This window comes from Schistocerca serialis, chromosome 3 (genome assembly GCF_023864345.2).
Source record: "Schistocerca serialis cubense isolate TAMUIC-IGC-003099 chromosome 3, iqSchSeri2.2, whole genome shotgun sequence".
Classification (NCBI taxonomy): Eukaryota; Metazoa; Arthropoda; class Insecta; order Orthoptera; family Acrididae; genus Schistocerca; species Schistocerca serialis.
Window position 1 is genome coordinate 869721774 of NC_064640.1, and position 24523 is coordinate 869746296.

A 24523-nucleotide genomic window follows, 5' to 3' on the forward strand; every position below is an offset into this window, starting at 1 on the left:
TCCCCTCTCTTTGCCCATCACCTCCTCTGTCCATGTCCTTCTCCCCAGTTCCCTTCTCTCTCTGTACACCTCCTCCATCATACCTGTGTCCAACTCCTTCTCCCCCTTCTCTGTCTGCCTCCTCCACTCCCCACTCTCATTTCATTCCCTCCTACCCCTCTCCCAGCTAATATGCAACTCCTGATTCTCTCTTTCCATCTGCTCCACCCCACTCCATCTGTTCACCTGGTCAACCACCCCTCTGTCCAACTACTCCTTCCCCCTCTGTCTACCTCCTTGACCCCCTTCTATCTCCTCCTTACCCCCTATGGTTCCTCCTCCCCAATTTCTATCTCCTCCTTCCCCTCTCTCTATCCATCTCCTACTCTTCCTTTTATGTGTCCATTCCCCCTCTTCATTCTCTGTCGATCTCCTCCTCCCCGTATCTGTATCCATCTCCTCCGTCCCTCTCTCCGTGCAGATCATCCACCTTCTCTCACCATTACTAAGTTATCACCTCCGCCCCCACTAGCAGGCAGGTGGTTCTTACCCTCACAGTATTTATTTCCAGAGTATAAGTAACACGTGTACCAAGCTTCGTTGAAATCGATCCAGGGGTTTAAAAGTAGGCTTTTATCTGGAGCTTTGCCCACATACCTACGTGTTTATATATGTAGCATATATTAAGTATATTTCACATATATTTGTAGCCATACGTCACTTACATCTCTAATGAATTTCACCCTGCAGTTTCGTTTCGGCGCAGCTTATTGTTTGTGATTTCTTATCTCCTGAACTACATGTCATACAGTGATATAATTTTGACCGTACATTTAGCGACATATGTGGATACTGTCTGCAAAATGTGTTGCGAGTAGAGTTAGTCGTAAAAAAGTAATAAATTTAAACGTCATGAATGATGCGACAGTTTTACTGCATGAACGCCGAAAATGTAAGTCACAAACTTATTTTTCATCATTTTGTGGGACTGTTCGAAAGAAAAAATTTCGTAAGAATATGAAATTATGTGTAAAGTTTGTTGCAAAAAAAATTCGTAAGAATATGAAATTATGTGTGAAGTTTGTTGCAAGTCACTAAGTGCTCTCATTATCAAATACTGGATGTATGAAATCTTTCATCCCACCCCTTCCCTTTGCTGGGTAGGTGATTCTTACCCCCAAAGTGATTCTTTCCAGATTGTAAGTGGTTGTGCACCAAGTTTCATGGACATCGGTCCAGTGGCTTAGGAGGAGGTCTGGAACATACATAAATGCACTCTAAGACAAATAAGATGACGCACCACGAAGCATTTATCCATATTTGTTGTTGTTTAGCTGTAGGAAAAAACACCCTAAAAAAGACCCCACAAAATAACGCTAAATACCAACAAACTGTGTTGAAACTTCCCAATAAAATAAACACCATGCCAAAAAATACAAATGTGAAATTATCCTTCAGAACAACAAATAATATTAACACAAAACTACGTATGGGAAAACCATACTCCAGAAAAATTTAGACTCTAGAATCTACAAAATTAACTGAAATAACTGCACAGAATTTTTTGTAGAACACAGGGGAAGAAATTTCATCGTTAGATTCAGAGAATGCCACACGAGAGAAACTAATTGCAACTTCTTTACAGGTACACATTCTAAAATTAAACTCACGAATTTGACAACACTGAAAACGCACTACAAATCCTGCAAAAAATCCCAAAAGGTCCAATCGTGAATATTTTGGTGGAATTTGAAATATACATACACACCAAGGGTTATCCCTACGACATACTAAACGTACAAGCCGATTTCAGGCACACAAAGTTATTTAAAAAATTCATTGAAATTTTTATAAAGTATAACGAAAACACCAGAGATTACAAACACATCAATAACAGAGAAACCTTTAGGGAGAGCTCGGCTCGAAACGAAAATAACCAATAGCATTTCAGGGTAGCGATATCCAATAGGATTGCTCGTTTCGAAAGAGCCGTGGCGCAGACATTTTTCTCATTCGAAAGTTACACACACATGCGGTTTTGTCAGCAGATACGTATGGAATAAGTGTATTTTGCCCTGTTACTTTGTGCTGTGGAGTTGTCCGTGTAAGCAGTGAAATTTTTGTGTCCAACATGATTTTTCAGTGTCATGTGTGCGATAAGGTCTATCCTAAAAAAGGAAATTTGAATAGACACCTGTTAGAGGTTCATGGACTGCAAATAGAGCAGAAAAAATTGTTTGTGTGCGCCCTGTGTAATGAAAGAAGTACTTCTGAAAAGTGCCTGTTTGAACATTTACGGTCGGCACATGAGGTAGATGTGAAATGTGAAATATTACATTTTAGCACCGCTGATGAATTTCAGAAGTGGAAGGAGGAAACTGAGCAGACAACGCTCTCAAAGTTCGTCAAACGTCGTGGTTCCCATGCTAAGGTTGATTCAGAAGTTGTTTCTTATATTTGTCACCGGTCTGGTAAGTTTGTGTCTAGAGGAAAAAACGTGCGATGTCTTAAATTGCAAGGTAGTAGTAAGATTGATGCACTGTGCCCTGCTAATATGAGAGTAGATATGAAAAAGAATGGAACCTGCTCTGTGAAATATGTTTCAACCCATGTTGGCCACAAATCCGAGTTATGTCATCTGCAACTAACAAAAAGAGAAAGGGAAAGTATTGCTGCAGATATAGCAAGTGGCATACCATTCTCTGTCATATTAGACAAAATTCGAGATACAGTTGTAGATTCGAACTTGGAAAGGATACATTTGATTACGAGACAGGATCTACATAATATAGATCAGTCTTATAATTTGTCCTTCAAGTCAATAAGACACCATAATGATGCAATAAGTGTAGAAGCATGGGTAAATGAAGTAAATGGTGGAGACAGTCCTTGTGTGCTTTTCTATAAACCACAGGATGTAGTCTTTGATTCGTACCCACAATTAAAGCGCTCTGATTTTGCATTGATAATTATGAACAATGCTCAAGGCGAGATATTAAAGAAATATGGGAACGACTGCGTTTGTGTTGATGGGACACATGGTCTTAATGGATATAATTTTGAACTTATAACTCTATTAGTGCTAGACGATCTAAGACAAGGGTTTCCATGCGCGTTTCTAATATCTAACTGGAATGACTCCCAGATGCTGTCCATATTTTTCCAGCACATAAAGAGGCAGGTTGGATCAATTTCGCCAAATGTTTTTATGTCGGATTTGGCCGAGTCTTTCTTTATTGCATGGAATTATGTCAGGGCAGCTCCATCTATGCGACTTTATTGTACATGGCATGTTGATAGATGTTGGAGGAAGAATATCAAATGTAAGATTCAAGGTGTAGAAAAACAAGGTGAAGAAAGAAGCAAATCAGAACTTTGATGCATGAGCAGGATGTAGATTCATTTGATGAGATGTTAAATATTGTGCTAGAGAGATTGGAATGTGATCCTGATACAGTTCAATTTGCCACATACTTCCGAGACAACTATGTTGGGAATGCAAATTGTTGGGCATATTGCCATAGATTGAATGCTGGAATCAATACCAACATGCATATAGAAAGAATGCATCGCACTATTAAATATATATATCTAGGTAGTAAATGTGTCAAGCGTTTAGACAAAGCTATTTTTGCATTGATGTCATTTGTGAAGCACAAGCTGTTTGACAGGCTTTTTGTGCTAAATAAAGGTAAACTGACGAGTAAACTTAAGGACATTCGCCTTCGGCATAAATCAGGGAATAATATTAAGGAGGACTTCATTACTATGGAGTTTTCTGGTTGTAAAGTGCGTTCTTCTTCAAGAAGGTCAACAGATTATTTTGTATATGATAATGACTTTCAGTGCAACTGCAGATTGATGCGCATTAAATGCAGGGCTTGCATTCATAGGTATTCTTGTACATATATTGACTGTTGTTGTTGTTGTGGTCTTCAGTCCTGAGACTGGTTTGATGCAGCTCTCCATGCTACTCTATCCTGTGCAAGCTTTTTCATCTCCCAGTACCTACTGCAACCTACATCCTTCTGAATCTGCTTAGTGTATTCATCTCTTGGTCTCCCTCTACGATTTTTACCCTCCACGCTCCCCTCCAATACTAAATTGGTGATCCCTTGATGCCTCAGAACATGTCCTACCAACCGATCCCTTCTTCTGGTCAAGTTGTGCCACAAACTTCTCTTCTCCCCAATCCTATTCAATACTTCCTCATTAGTTATGTGATCTACCCATCTAATCTTCAGCATTCTTCTGTAGCACCACATTTCGAAAGCTTCTATTCTCTTCTTGTCCAAAGTATTTGTTTCACTTCCATACATGGCTACACTCCATACAAATACTTTCAGATATGACTTCCTGACACTTCAATCAATACTCGATGTTAACAAATTTCTCTTCTTCAGAAACACTTTCCTTGCCATTGCCAGTCTGCATCTTATATCCTCTCTACTTCAACCATCATCAGTTATTTTGCTCCCCAAATAGCAAAACTCCTTTACTACTTTAGGTGTCTCATCTAATTGCCTCACCATCACCCGACTTAATTCGACTACATTCCATTATCCTCGTTTTGCTTTTGTTGATGTTCATCTTATATCCTCCTTTCAAGACACTGTCCATTCCATTCAACTGCTCTTCCAAGTCCTTTGCTGTCTCTGACAGAATTACAATGTCATCGGCGAACCTCAAAGTTTTTATTTCTACTCCATGAATTTTAATACCTAATCCGAATTTTTCTTTTGTTTCCTTTACTGCTTGCTCAATATACAGATTGAACAACATCGGGGAGAGGCTACAACCCTGTCTTACTCCCTTCCCAACCACTGCTTCCCTTTCATGTCCCTCGACTCTTATGACTGCCATCTGGTTTCTGTACAAATTGTAAATAGCCTTTCGCTCCCTGTATTTTACCCCTGCCACCTTTAGAATTTGAAAGAGAGTATTCCAGTCAACATTGTCAAAAGCTTTCTCTAAGTCTACAAATGCTAGAAACGTACGTTTGCCTTTCCTTAATCTTTCTTCTAAGATAAGTCGTAAGGTCAGTATTGCCTCACGTGTTCCAGTGTTTCTACGGAATCCAAACTGATCTTCCCCGAGGTTGGCTTCTACTAGTTTTTCCATTCGTCTGTAAAGAATTCGTGTTAGTATTTTGCAGCTGTGACTTATTAAACTGATAGTTCGGTAATTTTCACATCTGTCAACACCTGCTTTCTTTGGAATTGGAATTATTATATTCTTCTTGAAGTCTGTGGGTATTTCGCCTGTTTCATACATCTTGCTCACCAGATGGTAGAGTTTTGTCAGGACTGGCTCTCCCACGGCCGTCAGTAGTTCCAATGGAATATTGTCTACTCCGGGGGCCTTGTTTCGACTCAGGTCTTTCAGTGCTCTGTCAAACTCTTCACGCAGTATCATATCTCCCATTTCATCTTCATCTACATCCTCTTCCATTTCCATAATATTGTCCTCAAGTACATCGCCCTTGTATAGACTCTCTATATACTCCTTCCACCTTTCTGCTTTCCCTTCTTTGCTTAGAACTGGATTTCCATCTGAGCTCTTGATATTCATACAAGTCGTTCTCTTATCTCCAAAGGTCTCTTTAATTTTCCTGTAGGCGGTATCTATCTTACCCCTAGTGAGATAGGCCTCTACATCCTTACATTTGTCCTCTAGCCATCCCTGCTTAGCCATTTTGCACTTCCTGTCGATCTCATTTTTGAGACGTTTGTATTCCTTTTTGCCTGTTTCACTTACTGCATTTTTATATTTTCTCCTTTCATCAATTAAATTCAATATTTCTTCTGTTACCCAAGGATTTCTACTAGCCCTCGTCTTTTTACCTACTTGATCCACTGCTGCCTTCACTACTTCATCCCTCAAAGCTACCCATTCTTCTTCTACTGTATTTATTTCCCCCATTCCTGTCAATTGCTCCCTTATGCTCTCCCTGAATCTCTGTACAACCTCTGGTTCTTTTAGTTTATCCAGGTCCCATCTCCTTAAATTCCCACCTTTTTGCAGTTTCTTCAGTTTTAATCTACAGGTCATAACCAATAGATTGTGGTCAGAGTCCACATCTGCCCCTGGAAATGTCTTACAATTTAAAACCTGGTTCCTAAATCTCTGTCTTACCATTATATAATCTATCTGATACCTTTTAGTATCTCCAGGGTTCTTCCATGTATAAAACCTTCTTTCATGATGTATTGACGATACCATCAAATGGAATATGTGCAAGCACATACATAGTGTTTGCCAGATTCAGTTAAAGCAGCAACCTTCTGAACACCTAAGAAATAGTGAAGTTACATTTACTGAGAGTGAAGATATTTCTGTTGTAGATGAGAAAACAGAAATACTAGCGGAGGTAACGAAAAAAAGTGTTAATGATTCTGTACCTTTGTCAGTCCAAAGAAGGGAACTTATCGCAGAGTTTTCTGGTATTGTATCTGAGCTGACCTCAAATGACTTGAAAACTGCTAAAAAAATGTTATCATCACTAAAGGCAACTGTAGGTGTCTGAATGTTGCAGCAAAAACAGGCACCGCTGCAAATAGAAAGGAAACAATCACAAAAGATTTTACCTCAACGTAGACTGTACTCTACAAAGAAAAACAAAAGGAGTAATAATGCATCCCTGGTGCTACCAAATTCAGAAGAATCCAGTTTGATCAAATTATCTCTACTGGCAGACAAAGAAGATGCACTTGTGGAAAAAGGTATGTTACTAGTGCCCCCGCCCCCTTCCCCTCCCAACAACGTACATCCCTGCAGCAAAAAATGCTTGTAATGAAGCAGTCTGGTAAAATTCTACGTATGACTCAAGTGGCATAGTGTGCTGCTGATGGCAATGATCAATTATGAAGTAAACAATTAATGCTGTTCCTGTTCTCTAGTTGTCAGGTTCTCGTATGTACCCTTGTTTGCTCAGTAATTTAATTATCCTTGTAAAGCAAACATTTAGAACAAGTATTTACAAGAAACAAAATATACAGAATAAATAAACGGTCATTGCCAGTATCACAGCACCACGCCGCCTGAGCTATAAGTAAAACTTAACCAGTGCTCTATTATCCGTTAATGTCAGCAGTCTAATATAATATACTGTTTGCAGGTTCAGCTGTTCAAAAGCAACCAACAATAAAAAATACAGAGGGTGTAGCAGGTCCATTCCCCATTACAGCATGTGCCCTACAGCACAGCCCGACGAATCGTGAGTATTATAAATCCAGGTATTAACGTACCTTTTTGTTATAAAATATCATTCTAGTTTTATGCCATAGTTCCTCATAAGTTACAGCAATCCGGTTTGCAATTCTCCTTGCAGGCTCAACTCCCATGATTCAGCCAATAGCAAAACAGGCTGAGGTGGTATCTAGTCCGTCTCTCGCTACATCGTATGTGCAGAAACACAGCCCGAGGAATAGTGAGTACTATGAATCAAGATATTAGTGCACCTCTGTGTTATGCCATTGTTTATTTTTGTCACAGCTCCTTATAAATTACTTACTGTAACTTAGTTTGCATTTCTGCCTGCAGGCTCAACTTCCACAATTCAACCAATACCAAAAGAGGCTGTGGTGGTACCACATCCATCCATCGGAACAGTGCGTGTGTTGCTACACAGCTCAACAAATGGTGATTTTCTATGAATTCAGGCATTAGTGCATCTCTTTATTATAAAATGTTATTCCAGCTTTATGCCATAGTCCCTTGTAAGTTATTTATAGCAATTTGGTTTTAAATGCTGATTGCACGTGCTGTTCTCCCACATTTAAACCAGTGACAGGGCAGGATAAGATGGTATCAGTGCCTTCCCTTACTACAGCGCATGTTCTGCAACACGGCTATGGAATGGTAGGAAATACGGAAGCGTCCGATCTAACCCGTCGGCTTTGACCCATGACGTCACAAATATAGCGGAAACGACAATTCCAATATGGCGGATATAGAAACGTTGCATACGTATCACAAAGACGAAAACACATAGAAAAACAACACACACAAAGGTTTCACAAGAACAATCTGCTAACATTGATAGCAAACAAAGATAATAATAAACAAGTGGTACTCAAGGCCAAGCAGGGGGGGGAGGGGCTGCGCCCCCCCTGACCCCCCCCCCCCCCCGCCAAAAAAAAACTCCCGACCTAACTTCGTATTCAGGGCTACGCTACAGATCAATGTGTAGGTCAATCAAAAGATAAAAAAAAGAAACAAATAAAAAAAAAAGAAAAAAACAATATTGATTCATTAGACATAACGAGTAGCGACAAAACATATAGACCATAAAGATTGAACAATCTAATGGCAAACTGATAAAAGCCTCATAGACGACGTTAAAACAAAAAGTACAGTAAAAAGGTAAACTATATATTACAGGCCCTAAAACTCCTACTAAGGTAACGTCAACGAGGCAACATCTACAAACACGCCACACTCACAAACCAAACTCCGCGCCGTAATGACGTCACACACCACAACACCCTTACGTCACGGGTCAAAGCCGACGCGTGAGATCGGATGTTTCTGTTGACCCGAATGGTATTATAAATTCAGGCAGTATTTGTGGATCCTTTCTGATCTGAAATTTTGCTTGTCAACTACAGCCTTCCTTATGACATTTCATTTCTGATTTATACCAAAGACAAGTGTCCTTTTGTTTAATTGAAATTTTTTTACCACTTGTCAGACTGGTTTTTCTTCACAAAATATATTAGTACAAATATAGCTATATAATAGTGTGATACATTCTTTCTGTATTGATGATGTTATGGCCAATATTTCACATTACAGGCATAGGCAATTGTCTTGGTTACGAATTAAACTGTATCAGGATCACATACATCCTTGTTGTGAATCATGTTGTCTGCACTGGCGATTTGTTCACTTGTCCCAGTACACCTCGCACATGAAGTACACTTCACTAGGAAAATTAAAAAATGCTGTAACTTTTGAATCACTGCAGATAGGAAGTAAACTCTTTCACCTTAATCCATAAGAAACACTACAGTTTACATCCTTAATGGACATTACATGCAAGTTACACCAAGAATTATATTTAGCAATAGTTTTTAAATGAGGCTAAATTTCACTCCATAGTCTTCCTTATAATAATATCATACACACTTTATTTTACTCCTCACTAAACTTGAATTCAGAGAATCTTACCTTGCTCACTGAGGAGAAAGTGTCAGATGCAGTAAACACCAAATGAAAAGGCTAAATAAGACAATGCAGTGTGGTAGTCAGCACTCAGTATGATATAACCACCACTAGATATTGACATCTTCAGCCTTTAGAGCATAATTTCAAAAGTTTGATTAGTTGAACAATCTTTTTAGCTTGAAGTAAATGAAGTTGTCAACATAGAAAATACCCAACATTTTTATAATTTTCATTCAAGTTATGACTCACTATAAATAGATTTTTAAAACACAGGTTGGTTGTGAGACAGCATGGATGTGATAGATGGAGTGTGCCATACGGTATATAGGCAAGATTGTGAACTCACTTTGTATGAGTGTTTTTCTCCATAATTCTCTCCCATGCCGCTCAGATGTCTAAAAATGTACTCTTTGTGAAGACTGTCTCTGTAAGTTGAAGCAGTGACCAGCAACACAATATTCTGTTTACTCTTGATTCAATGCTTAACATATTCTGCAATTGACACTTATTACAAGTTAATAGCACATGCATAAGCCAACAGCGAATGTGTTAATTGCTAATATTTGAAACTTGTGAGTAGCTAAATGACATAATGCTAGTTTAATGGCTTCCTACTGCCCTCACAAATTATAAACATTAATTTTTGAAATTTTTTTCCCCTTCACACCACTTTTCAGCACCTGATATGTGCTCACAACATTTTTGCTGTTTGGAAAGGTTTTAAAAAAATTTATTTCAACACAGTTAGCCAAGATGTTTTTAGCCAAAATAATCAAAGTTTAGTTCTGCTAGCTGCAAAGGTATGCAGTGAACTCTTTAAATGCTATTAGTAGACCTTACATGAGGATTGATTGTTGGGGGATATGGTAGTTACTTTATGCATTGATTATCTCTTTGTTCTGTGTTCAGGAGTGTAACACGCTCGTACTGTATGTGATGAGACTAAAAGTTTTCCAATGAGAGTGTGGATGTGCAGTTCTTAACATACTAGACTTCCATTCATTGGTGTGACAGTCAATTCCTAATCTAACAACACAGGTTCATTTTTTCACTATTTTTGAAACTCCCTCCAGACTAATAGCCAGAATGCTTCTTTTGAGAATTTAGGGATTTTTCCTCCTAACTTTGGATGCCTGTTTCGTTGTTAGCCGTTTCACCCTGTCAGTTACATATAATGGTAAAATTTTACTTGCGGTTCAGGTGGCGTGCTGTGCTGATGTCAACAGCAACCAACCATGAAATAAATAATTAATCCTGTTCCTACTCTATGGTTGACGTGTTCTTGCATGTACCCGCGTCTGCTCAGTAAATTAATTATCCTAGTAAAGCAAACATTTAGAAAAAGTGCTTACAAGAAATGAAATATTAGAGAATAATTTCCAGCACTGCACGGTCGTTGCCAACATCACCGCACAAGGGCGCCTAAGCCGTAAGTAAAGTTTAACCCATATAAATGTGATATCTTCTTGTTTCCTCATTGTCATGCCACAAGGAGCATGAGTGCACCAGCTAATCCGCAGCAATAAGTTAATAAGTTACTTGTCCTGTGACGAGTCGGAGAATTAAAGTGCCATAAGATTACACCAAGCTTCCTGGTACGACAGTGGCCACCAATAGACACTGTAGTATTCGTGAAGATGAGTGTGTCAAGTTGACAGATTCTCAGTATGTCCTACAAATAATTATTTGATAGTGTGCACACTTGATTGTATTTGGGCCTAACTTTTTGTTCTTAGTATTGGTTACGTTGAGGCTTCTGTGCATCTCATCTCTACTGTGATTTTCAGAGCAACTGTATTACCTAAATTTCTAATCCAAAGTTCCATTAATGTGGTTGCTCTTGAATCCTGTAGTCTAAGATTATCTTTTCACACAATTTCTTATGGTATTTCCAGTACTTGAGAAGGAACTCACAAATTGTTCATTGTTTTGAACACACATTATCCACTGCCCACTTACTGTTCCATATTGAAGCATAACTACTGTTTTGTAATAGGATTAGTTACATTTAGCTTGTAAATGTCATGTGACGTTACACATTGTGCCACAATAATCTTTACTAATCGTTAATTGTGTCTAAAATTAATAAAGTCTTAGCCCAACATTCCTTACTAGTTCCAAACTGTTTGCAGTTTTCACCACTGGCTTGTGAAATATACTTGATTACACTTTTGATACACATAAGGTACTAGTGCTACCATTGTGTGTCTGTGCCCAGTGCATGTCAGGAGAGCACCAAACTGGGCAGTGACTTTTAAGTATTTTATTTACTGCCAAAAATATGTCAATAAATGTGATCTTTAAAAACAAAAAAATCACCAAAGTAAAAACTGAGATTAACCCATCTGGAACTGACAAACTTCCATTGCTCGACTGATTGCTGTGGGATGTTGACAATTGGATAAAATTGTGTCTTTTTTTTCCTTCGCAACATATAGTGTAAACCATCATCCCATCCCCTGTGTTAGTCTCACCTGCAAAGTTAACAAACATCCAAAGGTTATACTTGACAGTATTACATTTCCAGATCAGGATGATCAGTATTTAAATTATGGTTTTCTCTACATTTGAGGTGCAATGAGTCTTATGTCTTATGCTAATTTCTCTTAGACAGATAACTTTTGAAACTGAATAAGCTCACTGCACTGTTCATGGTAACAACTTATTTATAGTTTCCATCAGATAATACTAACCTTACAAGAATTCTTGAGGTATAGTTTATGGGTTGAAAGGCTGTGGTCAGTGTATAAAACTACTACTCCAAGTGCGGGAGACATCTTCAGAGGTACAATTGTAACTTCCATTCTACCTCGAAAGATGTCTCCCGCAGTTAGAGATGAAACGTCAGGAAGAAGTAATTTTATACATCAACCATGGCCTTTTAACCTGGAAATTTTGACTCAAGAAAATGTTGGCCATGAAAGTCTACATTGTATGACTTTACAAAAATTGTCACCTGCTGTGTCCCATAGAAGTAAATAGTTAACAGTAGTAATGTTTAAGCACATACTAAATAAATCAATTATATTCAGCAACATGTTCAAGCATATTATTTAAGGATGTATCATTCAAAATTAAGCACAATTTGTTTGTTTTCACTGAGAAAGAAATAGAACTACACAAACAATGTATCTTTATTTTACCTCTTTGTGATGCTGTGGATTGGAAATAATACCTGGCAGAAGAGATATGGTGTGATTTGGATCCATTGTCTGAATGGAAATGTTGGTATACTTAAAAGCTTTATAGAAGAGGTCAGGACATATCAAATTAGCAACAGATAAAATATTTGTGCACCATTATTTCTAGATACTATTTTTGTACTACAATATGCTAAGAGGGCAGATTCTCTATATTGATCTGTTTCACCTTGTTCAAGTACTTAACATTATGTTGCCTACTATGTAGCCTTTTAACATTGCATACAGCTAAACAAAAGGACACTTTCATTTTGGGAACTGCTTTTCAACAATGAAATTATTTCAGAGATAGTACTCGGAACCATTGAAAAAAGACTACATCATTACCAGATAAGTAAAGCAAAATTCTGTCTCAAAAGTAACTGACAATACGTAAATCAAGATAATTGTTGGTTTTTGTTATTTTTGGGGGCTTTTAGATAAGTGTGTGAAGAACTGGATTGGTTGTATGCTATAAACGGCACTGGTAGACTGAATTTTGAAGCAACTATACCCTTGAAATGTCTATTATTTTGCCCTCGATTTGATGTTTCAGCAACCTGTGATGCCAGGAAACTCACAGATAAACTAAATCATGTGCCAGATGTCGAGCACCATTGTGTTTGGAAGTTCCATTGTTCTATGTGCGAACAGTTTTGGAAGTTTGGATGAATCAAGTTTCTGAAACTGACTGGAAAGAAACTTAATTTTCAAAAACTAAGATTTTATTGCAATTCATGATACTGTGAAATATTTTTATAATTGCTGTACATTCAGCTAAAAGTTACAGTAAAATTTTCTTGTAAGTTATGCCTCCAGAAACTTTTGTACTGAATTTAATCTTTTCTTTTGGTTTATAATTTTGATTTAAAATCTATTTTCTGTTTATATATGAAGTTTCAATTGTGTATCTTAATATTTGTAGCTGATGTGTAGAATATTTGAAAACTTTTTTTTCACGTTCTGTATGTTTTGTACGTCACTGTATTACTTCATAAAGTCTATAAGATATGATGACAAATTATGAATGTAGTCTTAAAATTGTATTAATAAATCATAATTAAAAATTTAATATTTAAATTCCAATCAACTGTTTAATTTTTTCCCATAACATACTCAAAATGTAAATGTGTCCTGATGACCCTGGTGTATCTTACGTGTTGCAATGTTTAAGTGTGCCAAGGTAATAATGAGAGACAATTCGTATGAGTGACTGCATTGGCAGTGTAAGCTGTGAACGCAATTTCATGTTAGCAAAAGCAAGCATCATCTGCAGGGAACCAGCGACTGTTGGATATTGAAATTGTAGACCAGCCACAAGTTACATATAATTTTTCTTTATTTTGTGTAGTTTCACTCAACAAATGTGAGCAGCTTCATACAATTATGTGGCCAACGGCCGCACATTACTTATGTCAGACTGTATACAGCACCGACGTCATACAAAAATAAAACAACAAACGAATGGACATCCATGTTAGTTTTTGGGATTTGAAATAAGTCGCTGATCTCGACCTGATACTTTGTTTCTGTCTTTATTCAATGCCAAAGAGCCTATGCTTTGAAAGGACCTTTTAATTTGCTGAATATTTCTAAAATTTTCCAGCTTGGAAGTTTTTGAATAATGAAGTAAAATAAATTTCTGGTAACATGAAACTCTTGCAGTTAGGTGGTTGTAACCTGCATATAGTTCATTGCACTTTTAAAACTGGAGTGTCAGAAACAAATTAGGAAAGACCACTATTTTCAGAGCCTTGTATTGTGTGTTTCACGATTTGCCTACGCGAAGGTGTCAATATACAGAATATATAGTGTCTTCAGGTTTTCCTTTGCAATTTTGTGGCACAAAATGGATTGTAAATGTGGGCCAACTAGCTTTTAAATTCTCCCACATCTAAGAACTTATATTTCTCAATTGGCTTAGAATTAAACTCTTACCTGATTCAGAGTGTTTGAAAACTCTATCTTAACAGTTGGAGACAAATTCTTAGGTCAAAAATTAGCTTTTTTTTCACTGACAGCACATCCTTTCAAAAAATTTTATGTGATTTTCTAACTGATGTACCTATGGCTTATTTTTTGTGTAATGAGTTGTTCACTTGTACCACCTGATCATTGCAGCAAGTTTTCAGTTCAGACATTTTGCATAATCGGAAAATACCTCGTGTAGGCTGATATGAAGAATGTTAAGAATCTGATCACTGCACAATGCTTCGTGTATTTTGGATTTCACTGCAAAGGTACCAAAAGAAAGTTAAGGACTTGACTGACTGACATCTTGAGGCTAAAAGAAGAAATGTATTCCTGTATTATTGGTATAATACAAAAGCTACTTGAAGGCGAACCACTGAAATATAAACCTACTCATGCAATTTCATGTTTGGACCTATCAGCAGCATTAAATCAAGAAACAGCTGTATAAAGATTGACATTATGACTTTAAATTCTCTTTCTGGTGAAAATTTGTGTTTGTGTCAAACAACAATTTGTCAATATTTGTAACGATGCTCATATTCAAAAAGAAAAAAATTGGCATTTTTCAAAATAAGTGAAACTTGGTTGGATGAACCTCATTACATTGCCACAAAAGAATGTTGTAATTTTGTAGAATTTCTTGAAATGTCAGTACTTTTGCCTGGAAATGCTGTTGTAGAAAGAGGTTTTTCAATAAACTGAATGTATTTCCAGAATTGATGCTCACTCTGTAGCAGCATGTGCGCTGATATGAAACTTCCTGTCAGATTGAGAATGTGTGCCAGAGCTAGACTCAAACTTGAGTAGGCAGTGATGTACTGGCAGAAATGAGGTTGGGGTTTGAGTTGTACATGGGTAGTTCAGATAAGAGAGCACTTGCCCGAGTTCGAGTCTTGGTCTGGCACACAGTTTTAATCTGTCAGGAAGTTTCTGGGTGTATTGTTGAGAGTTTGAGTGAAAAGTATTCTTGCTCATAATGCTTGCACAGTGTTGACAATTTTAAAATCAACAGAAGTTTGATTCTGTCTATGTGTAATCCAAGTTGCTTGTACATAGATGACAAAAGAAGCAACTAAGTGAAACTGAAAAACAACAAGGACAAAAATTATCCAGAAAAGGAATGAAATCTAAAATTAATGTGTTACAATCCCTGAAAACAAAAGTGTCAGCTGAAGCACCTAAAATTATGTCAGAAATTGATGTTTGAGAAAGTATACATTGGTAAGTGTGCTACAGAATGGTCGGTCAAAGTCAAACATGCAGGGAAGCTAATGCAGATGGGCAGGGATATGCAGGGTGTATGTTGTACCTGTTACACACACTTTATCACTTGTCTCAACCGGCTTGATGGGATGAAAAATCAGCTTTCCTGACAAACATTCAAACTGTCACATCACCAAGTAATCATTGATGAGTCGCCACAGTTTATTCAAATATAGCTAATACACAGTTGTGTAACTTCATATTGCATAGTGTAGGTGTAATGACAATTTGCTGCAAAAGGAATTTTTTTGTAAACAAATCAATGTAAGATTATGAATACCTCAACAAAATTTAATGAGAAACTTCAAGTTTTCTTTCAAGATTAACTGTAACATTCTACCATCATTAATCCATGAGATGTGACTGTGGATTTTAATATCTCTGTTCTGTGTCACTATTTTCATGTACTGGCCATTTAACCCTTCAGTTGACCCTAATATGTCTGGCTTAAGCAAACAGACAGTGTTGCATAAATGCAGCCATGTGACATTTTGATGTGCACTATCCTTCAGATGATCACTCCACTTGGTCAGTCATGCTGTATGTGGTGTACATCTTGACATGGTTCATATCGGACATCATATATTTTTAAAACAAGCAATTTGTTCTTTCCAGTGTAGTATGTATGCCTAAACCCATACAGTAAATATAATACATGACAACATTGAATTTGAAAATTCAAATTTGGTGGCCACCCTGATGTTTGTACAAAGAATAAATTACTGTTCTGCAAATAGATTCTGAAATTATGTAAAGCCTCAGTTTCATTGTAATAGGTAGCAGCCAAAAGTAAGGAAATGTCTGGTCATAGTGAGGTTTAACATGGCAAAAATTGGGGAAATGTGCCATTTCATTTTCAATATTTTCGTTTGCTTTTGTTATATAATTTAGAACACTCGCTCCCCACAGAATTTGAAACCATAGAATTACTGAAGTAATCTGTAAACTAATTTGTATAGCAATTGTCCTTAATCGGGCCGTCAGTGGTGCCTTGACCCTACTTATGTTAAGCTACCATGGAACATGCCATATCCCAGTCAGTTTGCTGCACTAATTGTAACACTTACAGAACAAAAGCCACTAAATATTACATGCAGTACATGTGTGTGAAGCTACAGTTAGGGAATGGGACAACTTTGCTTTACACCCTTTACGTGTAAAATCTTAACCACTTTCACTAGGCCCAAATATAATGAAATTAAAACATGTCTAAAGTGCGAAAATTACGGAACAAACCAGAGTCGAACACCTTAATCTCAAAGTCCATTCTCTATTGTGTACAAAATTGTTTCTTGTGATACGTGCTGATACTGCATACAACATAATGAGTTAAGTTTGTCACAGGAATAACTTTATTACCAATCTAGAGGGATATCGAAAAAGTTGCAGAAGTGGATGGCTTTGAATAAATCCACATGAAACTAAACTGAAACGTTCAAAGGAATTTTACATTGCGATGTTACAAATTATTTTTCTACCAGCTTTATGTGATTTTTTCGCGGCATATACACTGCCATTTTTTTGTTATAAGATAAATGATCATTTAATAACAAAATAAACACATAATTGTAGCAAGCAACAAAGTTCTTCAAGACTGATATTCATTAAACTAAGTGCTACAAGTTACAAACATATCAATGGATCCAAACAATACATGAATGTTCCAGCACAATAAGCACACGCATATTAACAGAAGAATGTTGTAGATTAGGTGGGTGGATCACGTAACTAATGAGGAGGTATTGAATAGGATTGGGGAGAAGAGAAGTTTGTGGCACAACTTGACTAGAAGAAGGGATCGGTTGGTGGGACATGTCCTGAGGCATCAAGGGATCACAAATTTAGCATTGGAGGGTAAAAATCGTAGAGGGAGACCAAGAGATGAATACACTAAGCAGATTCAGAAGGATGTAGGTTGCAGTAGGTACTGGGAGACGAAGGAGCTTGCACAGGATAGATTAGCGTGGAGAGCTGCATCAAACCAATCTCAGGACTGAAGACCACAACAACATTGACAATATGAACAACGTTATGTTTACCTCCCTTTTTTCACAAAAATAACAGCAGTGACAAAATACACCATTGCACTTCTTATAAAAAAGTAACGAAACATTTCACTAGTATAGTTGAAAAATCGTCAAAAAGCTGTTGCCAAACAGGTATTTTGTCTTCCTCTCCTAAGTAATCGTACCACTACAAGACTGTCAGTGCAAGGAAAAAAGGTATTTACTGATGATGCGTAATTTTGTTGCTCGTAAAAAGAGTTGTCAACACGTTTCACTTGGCCGCATGTAAAAACGGTAACTATCGTACTAACATAAGGAATTTCGCAGTAACTACGTTAACTGTACATCTACATGTGAAAAGGCAACATGACAAGACTATTTATTGTTAAAATTAATGCCAAATTTCAGCTATAAATGAGAAAACCAATAACTATCTCAAAAGATTGGCGCGTATGCAGTCCATGTTATTGAAGATGACATGTAAACACCAAAGATAGAGTTGTTCACGCCAGGTTCATCCAAAGCGAAGCAATCCTATTGGCTCTATCTACCTTGAAATTCTATTGGTTGGTCTCGTTTCGAGCCGAGCTGTCCCCAACGGCAAGTAATAACAGTCCCACAGATACACGACCCACACCAACATAATTATCTCTGAGTAAACAACTAACTGCCAATTTTGCGTTTCTACAAATCTCACATACTGAAAAACATATTATAATATATGTGCAACATCAAATTATTGAACAGATATAAAAAGTTGCTGAAAATTATGTTACAACCAACAACTACAGACAGAAATTATGGATTACTCAAAATTGGCATATTTCCATCTACAACGTCTGGATGTGAATACATCAAATGCAAAAAATAAAAAATTTAAAATTTTTGTAAATTATGTATTATTAAATTGCAGAGAAATGCGATTGTTTGCAAATGTAGTGATGAAGATAATAAAGCTTAAGTAAGCATATACCAAAATAAAATATCAAGCAGCATACTGTTCTCCAGTTCTCTGCATAAACTTTAATAATGCTCAATGAATGCAAGCAATTTCCATTATCTTCTCCTAAACTTTATTTTTTGTTCTCATTTACCATCTCCAAATAATAATGTGTGATTACTGAGCAAAGTTTGTGAATATCTCTTTATATCATATCACTTCAATGAAAGCATTGAACTTAGAATAAATGGTCAGCTAATATACTGGTATATATACAAACTGTCCTGTGTTTACTTGGGAGCAATGTAAGGATTCTTTATTCCCAATGTGAAAAATGTTTTATCTGTTGCATTTGATATGGCTAAATATTACACTGATGAACATCATTAGCCTTGGAAAGTCCATAGAACCTCAAAGGGGCTAGAAGTCAGCCATGGGATTTTCAAATTTACTATTTCTACATTCATCTACAATGGGTAAGGAAATTCACAGTAAAGGTATGTTAGCTCAGCTCCTCCTGAGTGTATGTTAACTGTGAAATATTTATGCTACTCCAATGGGTCCTGAGTCCCTTCTTTAATATGATGGGATGTTGAGCATGCAGATTTATAATTTACAAGTTACAAGCTGCAGTTATTTCATTCCATCAACCTCTGTTGTTCTGTAACCTTGTGCTTAAACATTCTTCCACCATAACCTGCCACTAAAGTGAGCTGGTACAAGGAAAAATCTTAACAGTTTTAAGTTTGATATAACTACAGTGCTGCTACTAAATAGAAAAATATCAGTTCTAGGAACCATAAAACCTTCAACAAATGTAGAACAACCTATAGTGTGTATGATCAATTAAAAATATATGTTCATATGCCACAAAAAACATAAATAACTATTTAGGAAATCGTCTGTCAAACACTGTTGCTATTGAACAAAATGAACAACTGTGCAAAAAATTAAAAAAAATACACCACATAGTCTTAATGAAGCACCTATAAAACACAATGTACCAATGATATTCTTAAACCAATCATTTTAGAATTAAATGGGACTAAAATCAGAAGTATGCCAAATATTCTCACGGTTGTAACAAGGAGGGCACAAGTCGACTCAAGGAGATGAAATTGCATGATATTTGGAGCAAGTCAACAGCTTCAGTAGCACGAAAAGTCTTCCAAACCAAAATCTAGAAAAGCCTGAGGTCTTCCATGATCTTCATATGCATCAGCCTCCACTAGTATAGTTAATAAAGTGCTACTATCATATACACCAGACATGTGAGCATAAACGTCCAAGTAATATCTCCTGAGCACACAAAAACAACCAGTCATTTCTTGAGAGTAGTACAAGTGACAACAATATTTACTGCCATGAAGTTCCTATAATTATGGAAGTACATTATAGGGCACCAGTGCCTTGAATGAGGCATTTTCAGTCAGTGGGAGGCATTATTGCCTACTTGCTGCAGTAAATTTCCAAACTCAAAGTTTACTGAATAGAGAAAATCGATATTAATTCAGGTGTATAGAGTCACGTACGTTGCCATAGACGCTAATAGAATAAATCATATGTGATACCACCCACAAATGCAAGCATTTTTTTCATTAAGTAAGACATTAACTGTAATTGGAACAGAGAGCTAAAATAACAAAATGTCACAAAGTGATAAGATACAGGAAAAATAGATGTAGTATGAATGAAACAAACATCTCTCTTTAAGAAAGGTGATAGTACAGATGTCAATAATTAAGGACTTGTTTCACTGCTGACATTTTTTTTTCAAAATTTCTGAGAAGGTGATGTATTCTAGAATAATATCTCGCCTAAGCAGCAACAATATCTTCAGCAAATCACAATTTGAATTTCAGAAGAGTTGCTCTACTGTGAATGCCTTTTACATGTTCACATACCAAATTTTACAAGTATTAAATAACAAAACAACACTGGTTGGTACTTTATGCGATTCAGCCATGGCTTTTGACTATGAATCAGAGTATTCTCCTAGATAAACTGAAGTTTTATGGGACTGGTGGCATAGCCAGCCAATGATTAATCTGTTATTTAAGCAAAAGAGTGCTAAAAGTTGAACTTAAACCGATGTACTCCAGGGACAATATTCTGCCAGGGAGAAATCACATATAGAGCTCCCCAAGGTCAATCATAGGTCTGCTGTTGTCAATCATATATTTTTAAATCATCTTCCATCTAATATACAACAAGCAGAAGTATCTCTTTTTGCAGATGACACTAGTATTGTAATTGATCCAATCACACTTACAAGAACAGAAGACAGGAAAACTGTGGCTTTCAGCTCATAAAACAAGTTAGTTCAGCCAGATTTGCACTTAGAATAATTACAGATGTTGAGGAGAGACAAGTTAGTAAGTTGACATATTTTAATTTAGTAATGTCATATGGAATAATGTTCTGGGGTATTGATATTTAAGAAAGGAAGTCTTCATTGCACAAAAATGTGCTGTAAGAATAATTTGTTGTGCTCACGTATCAACATCTTGTAGGCATCTGTTTAAAGGGTTGGGCATTCTGACTATTGCTACACAGTATACTTATTCCCTCATGATGTTTGTTGCATATAATCCAATGCAGTTCAAAAGGAATGATGATGTCCATAATTAGAAAACCAGAAGGAAAAACGACATTCATTACTCCACATTAAAGTTGTATTTAGCACAAAAAGGGGTGCACAGTGCCACAACTATAATTTTGTATAACTTACGCAGTGATATAAAATATCTGGCAGACAGCAAAATAAAATTTGAAGACAAACTGAAAAAGTTTCTCTTTGACAACTCCTTCTGTTCTATTGCAGGATTTCTATTATTGAATGTATAAAGGGTGGTAGACAGAATTACTAACTCACGTCTTTTGAGTTAATAATTAAAACAAACATAGAAATATTCAGCATGTAGCCATATTTACAAATTAATTTGCAAAGTGAATGAAACTGACTCATTCCACATCATAATGATTTATTGTGCAAATGATCCCTGGAAAATAAATAGATTACATTAACTGACTGAAGTTACTATAACCCTAATCACTAAATTTTGTGCTGGAAAACTTTTAAAACGTGTGGCTTGATAACAAGATGGAAATGTATCAATTGACTAACAATCATGCATCAGCTAATGTGATTGTAGTATGTGTGGAAATTGTTAGTGTCTGATATTTAATTCGTGTCTATCATAGAAATCTTGTGTAGTAAAGAAATGTAAAGCAATCACCAAATAATGACATATTTAAGGGGAACATGTTCTCATTATGTTATTGGGGTCCATTATCAAGCAGTCTGTATAATGTTACTAATATAATAGATTATGATTAATTTCTCTGAACAATAGAATAAATTGTTAATGACATGATTGTATAAATTTATATTTCTAAACTTAAGTACTTTTTTGTTCTGATAAGGCATTAACATGTTTAAATTTATGGTTATGGTGTTGCTACACAAACAGACATTTATGTGATATGCCATATACCATACAGTGCCCAATGAATTTATAGCAACTGAACAATTCACTTGAGCTGAATGGTAAATTTCCATTCCAGAAAACTTTTTTATCTGTCAGACTATACCATTTGTTCACAAATTTCCATCATAGATGTTTACCACTAGCTTTATAATTCCCTCCATCTTTCAGAGGTTACAGTTGTATGTGACTCACAGCTTAGTATCATCCTTCAGATTTGTTGCCATTTCAAGCAACTTCTTGGTTGACCTAATAAGTCAGAGTGGACACTGAATCATTTAGTGGACCCAGAGAAAAACATTAAGACAGTCACCAAGATCAGAACAGGAGACCTTTGCAAAAGTAAACTGCAGTACTTAACACAATGCTAGGAAGTTAATTAGTTTAGTAGTTAGAAAACTTGAAATCCACATGAAGGAACTGTAGTGAATTATGAATTCCTTATCTGTATTTTTCTGTGTACCGATGTGTGAGAATATGAATGTAAAGAGTTGCTGCCAGAATGAAGCAGCAACAGGGTCATTATTTGCCTGTTGGCTTTAACAAGTTCAGAGAGGGAAATACTGATTAATTTAATCTGGAAACTGTCTACATAAATCACTTTAAATCACAAGGATCTATCACTCTGTATGTCTACTGCTAAAGGTCCTTATCATGAAGAATTACACTCATTTTTTAATGGCTCCACGAGTGACTGTGAATCTGAGGAAACATTGAAACATTGTCTGGTAATCATTGTGAGATACAGAATGGCAGCAGATTATGTTTTGTGATGGATCCTACTTTTGTCTAAGCAAGAATTATCAGTGAAGCTTATTTGGAGGAGCCCCAGTGAAACCAAGTGTCATACTCTATAGTTCAAAAACTAGGCATTTATTGTGAGCTCCCACAATAGCAAAGACATCCATTCCAGGTACCTTAACAGTATGCTGCTGTGTCAAGAATCTAGTGCTTACACTGGACCCAACAAATTGGTGATCGCTAATTGTATCAACAATGAGCAGCAGCTATCTTGACAGAAATCACTAACAGTCGGATAGCATTCTGTGGCCAGCAGCTTCACCTGATCTCTTTTTGCTGATGGGGAGTATTGTAGTTATTAGTTGAAAGATTGGTGTGATGTTGCTCTCTGTGCTAGCCTGTCGTGTGCAAGTCTTTTTAATAACTGGATCAGTACTGTACCCTACACTCATCTGAGCCTGCTTATTCTATTCTACATCTTCAGTGGTGCCTCCTCCCATTCTCACCTCCCGCTCCATACTTCTTCCATTATGAATTTAGCTATTCCTCAGTACTTCAGGATGTGTCCTATCAACCAGTGCCTTCTTTCAGTCAATTCGATTCAGAACCTCATCATCAGTTACCAGTTACTTCATATACCCATATAATCTTCAGCATTCTTCTGTCTTCATTGTTTATCCACATTTCATTTCCTTGTTAGGCTCACTCGAAATAAATACTCTCTGATGGAAAATGTATGAGATGAAAACACCTTAGGTAACCTTCTTCTGTGTGGAAATGCTGAGAAACTGTGTGCTATAATTGAAGTTGTTTGAATTTTATTATCACAGGAAAACATTAGTGACACTCTGTCAGCATTTCAATGATTTTTTAAATATCTGCATGTGTATTTGTCTTTGTAATATAGTTCCTGTACCAGTAAATCTTTTTATTTTGTTACACACTGCTGCACACTTACCTCTTGTGTGGGTTCATTATATGTTAGACCAGAGGTTCCAGAATTTTTCCTCTGATGGAATACTTTGGGAATTCTGTTACTTTGATGGACCACCGTACTTGAATTAAAGGTTAATAAATATTTTTAAAATTAGAAATACTTGTTTTATGAAGTGATTACTTTAATTTCAAATCTTAACTAATAACACAGAAATCATAATAAAATAAAAAATAATTAGTACTGTCAAAACGTCAAAAAAAGGAAACGCCATACTATTTAAAGTTTTTCGCAGAGTACTTATTAACTTCCCATGGAACACCACTGATCGCTGGAACACAGTTTGGGAAATCCTGTGTTACACTGGTCAAGCATCTCCATTAAAAAATGAAATCTGCAGAACAAGAGATTAAATGTGGATTGTTGATATAGTTGTAGTTTTCTCAGTTGCAGTCTGTTTTAAACTCACATTTTTGTGACAGGTATTCAACATACTAATCAAAAATTTCTTTAAAAATGGGAACTGGGGGGAAGGAAATAAAAGTTTCGATTTTTGAAGGAAAACTGTTTTTATTTATTTAACTGTATTATTTTCATTTATACCTCCAGTTATCTCTGGTATGTGGTAAACTGAATAGCTATGCATCAATAAATGTTGCTTTTGAAGCTGTGTGTTTTATTAGTGACATGCTTTCCTCACAGGGATATTTGTGTACAGTTTGGACAAGTATCCATAATCCTTTTTCTCAAAACAGAAATTATGTGTTTTATTACTGATGTGCTTTCCTCACTGGCATACTTGTATACAGTTTAAACGAACAGATATAATCCTTTTTACCAAACAGGAGTCA

At 36.4% G+C, this 24523-nt stretch overlaps 1 protein-coding gene across 1 annotated transcript; it reads left to right on the plus strand.

Annotated features, from left to right (window-relative positions):
• Window positions 1-6363: 6363 nt before the first annotated feature.
• Window positions 6364-13133, plus strand: LOC126469607 (uncharacterized). The gene is made up of 5 exons (XM_050096729.1): window positions 6364-6701; window positions 7097-7195; window positions 7310-7408; window positions 7522-7620; window positions 12883-13133. The coding sequence occupies exons 1-5, from the start codon at window positions 6506-6508 to the stop codon at window positions 12996-12998; spliced, it is 609 nt and encodes a 202-aa protein (XP_049952686.1). The 5' UTR covers window positions 6364-6505; the 3' UTR covers window positions 12999-13133.
• The last annotated feature ends 11390 nt before the right edge of the window (window positions 13134-24523 follow it).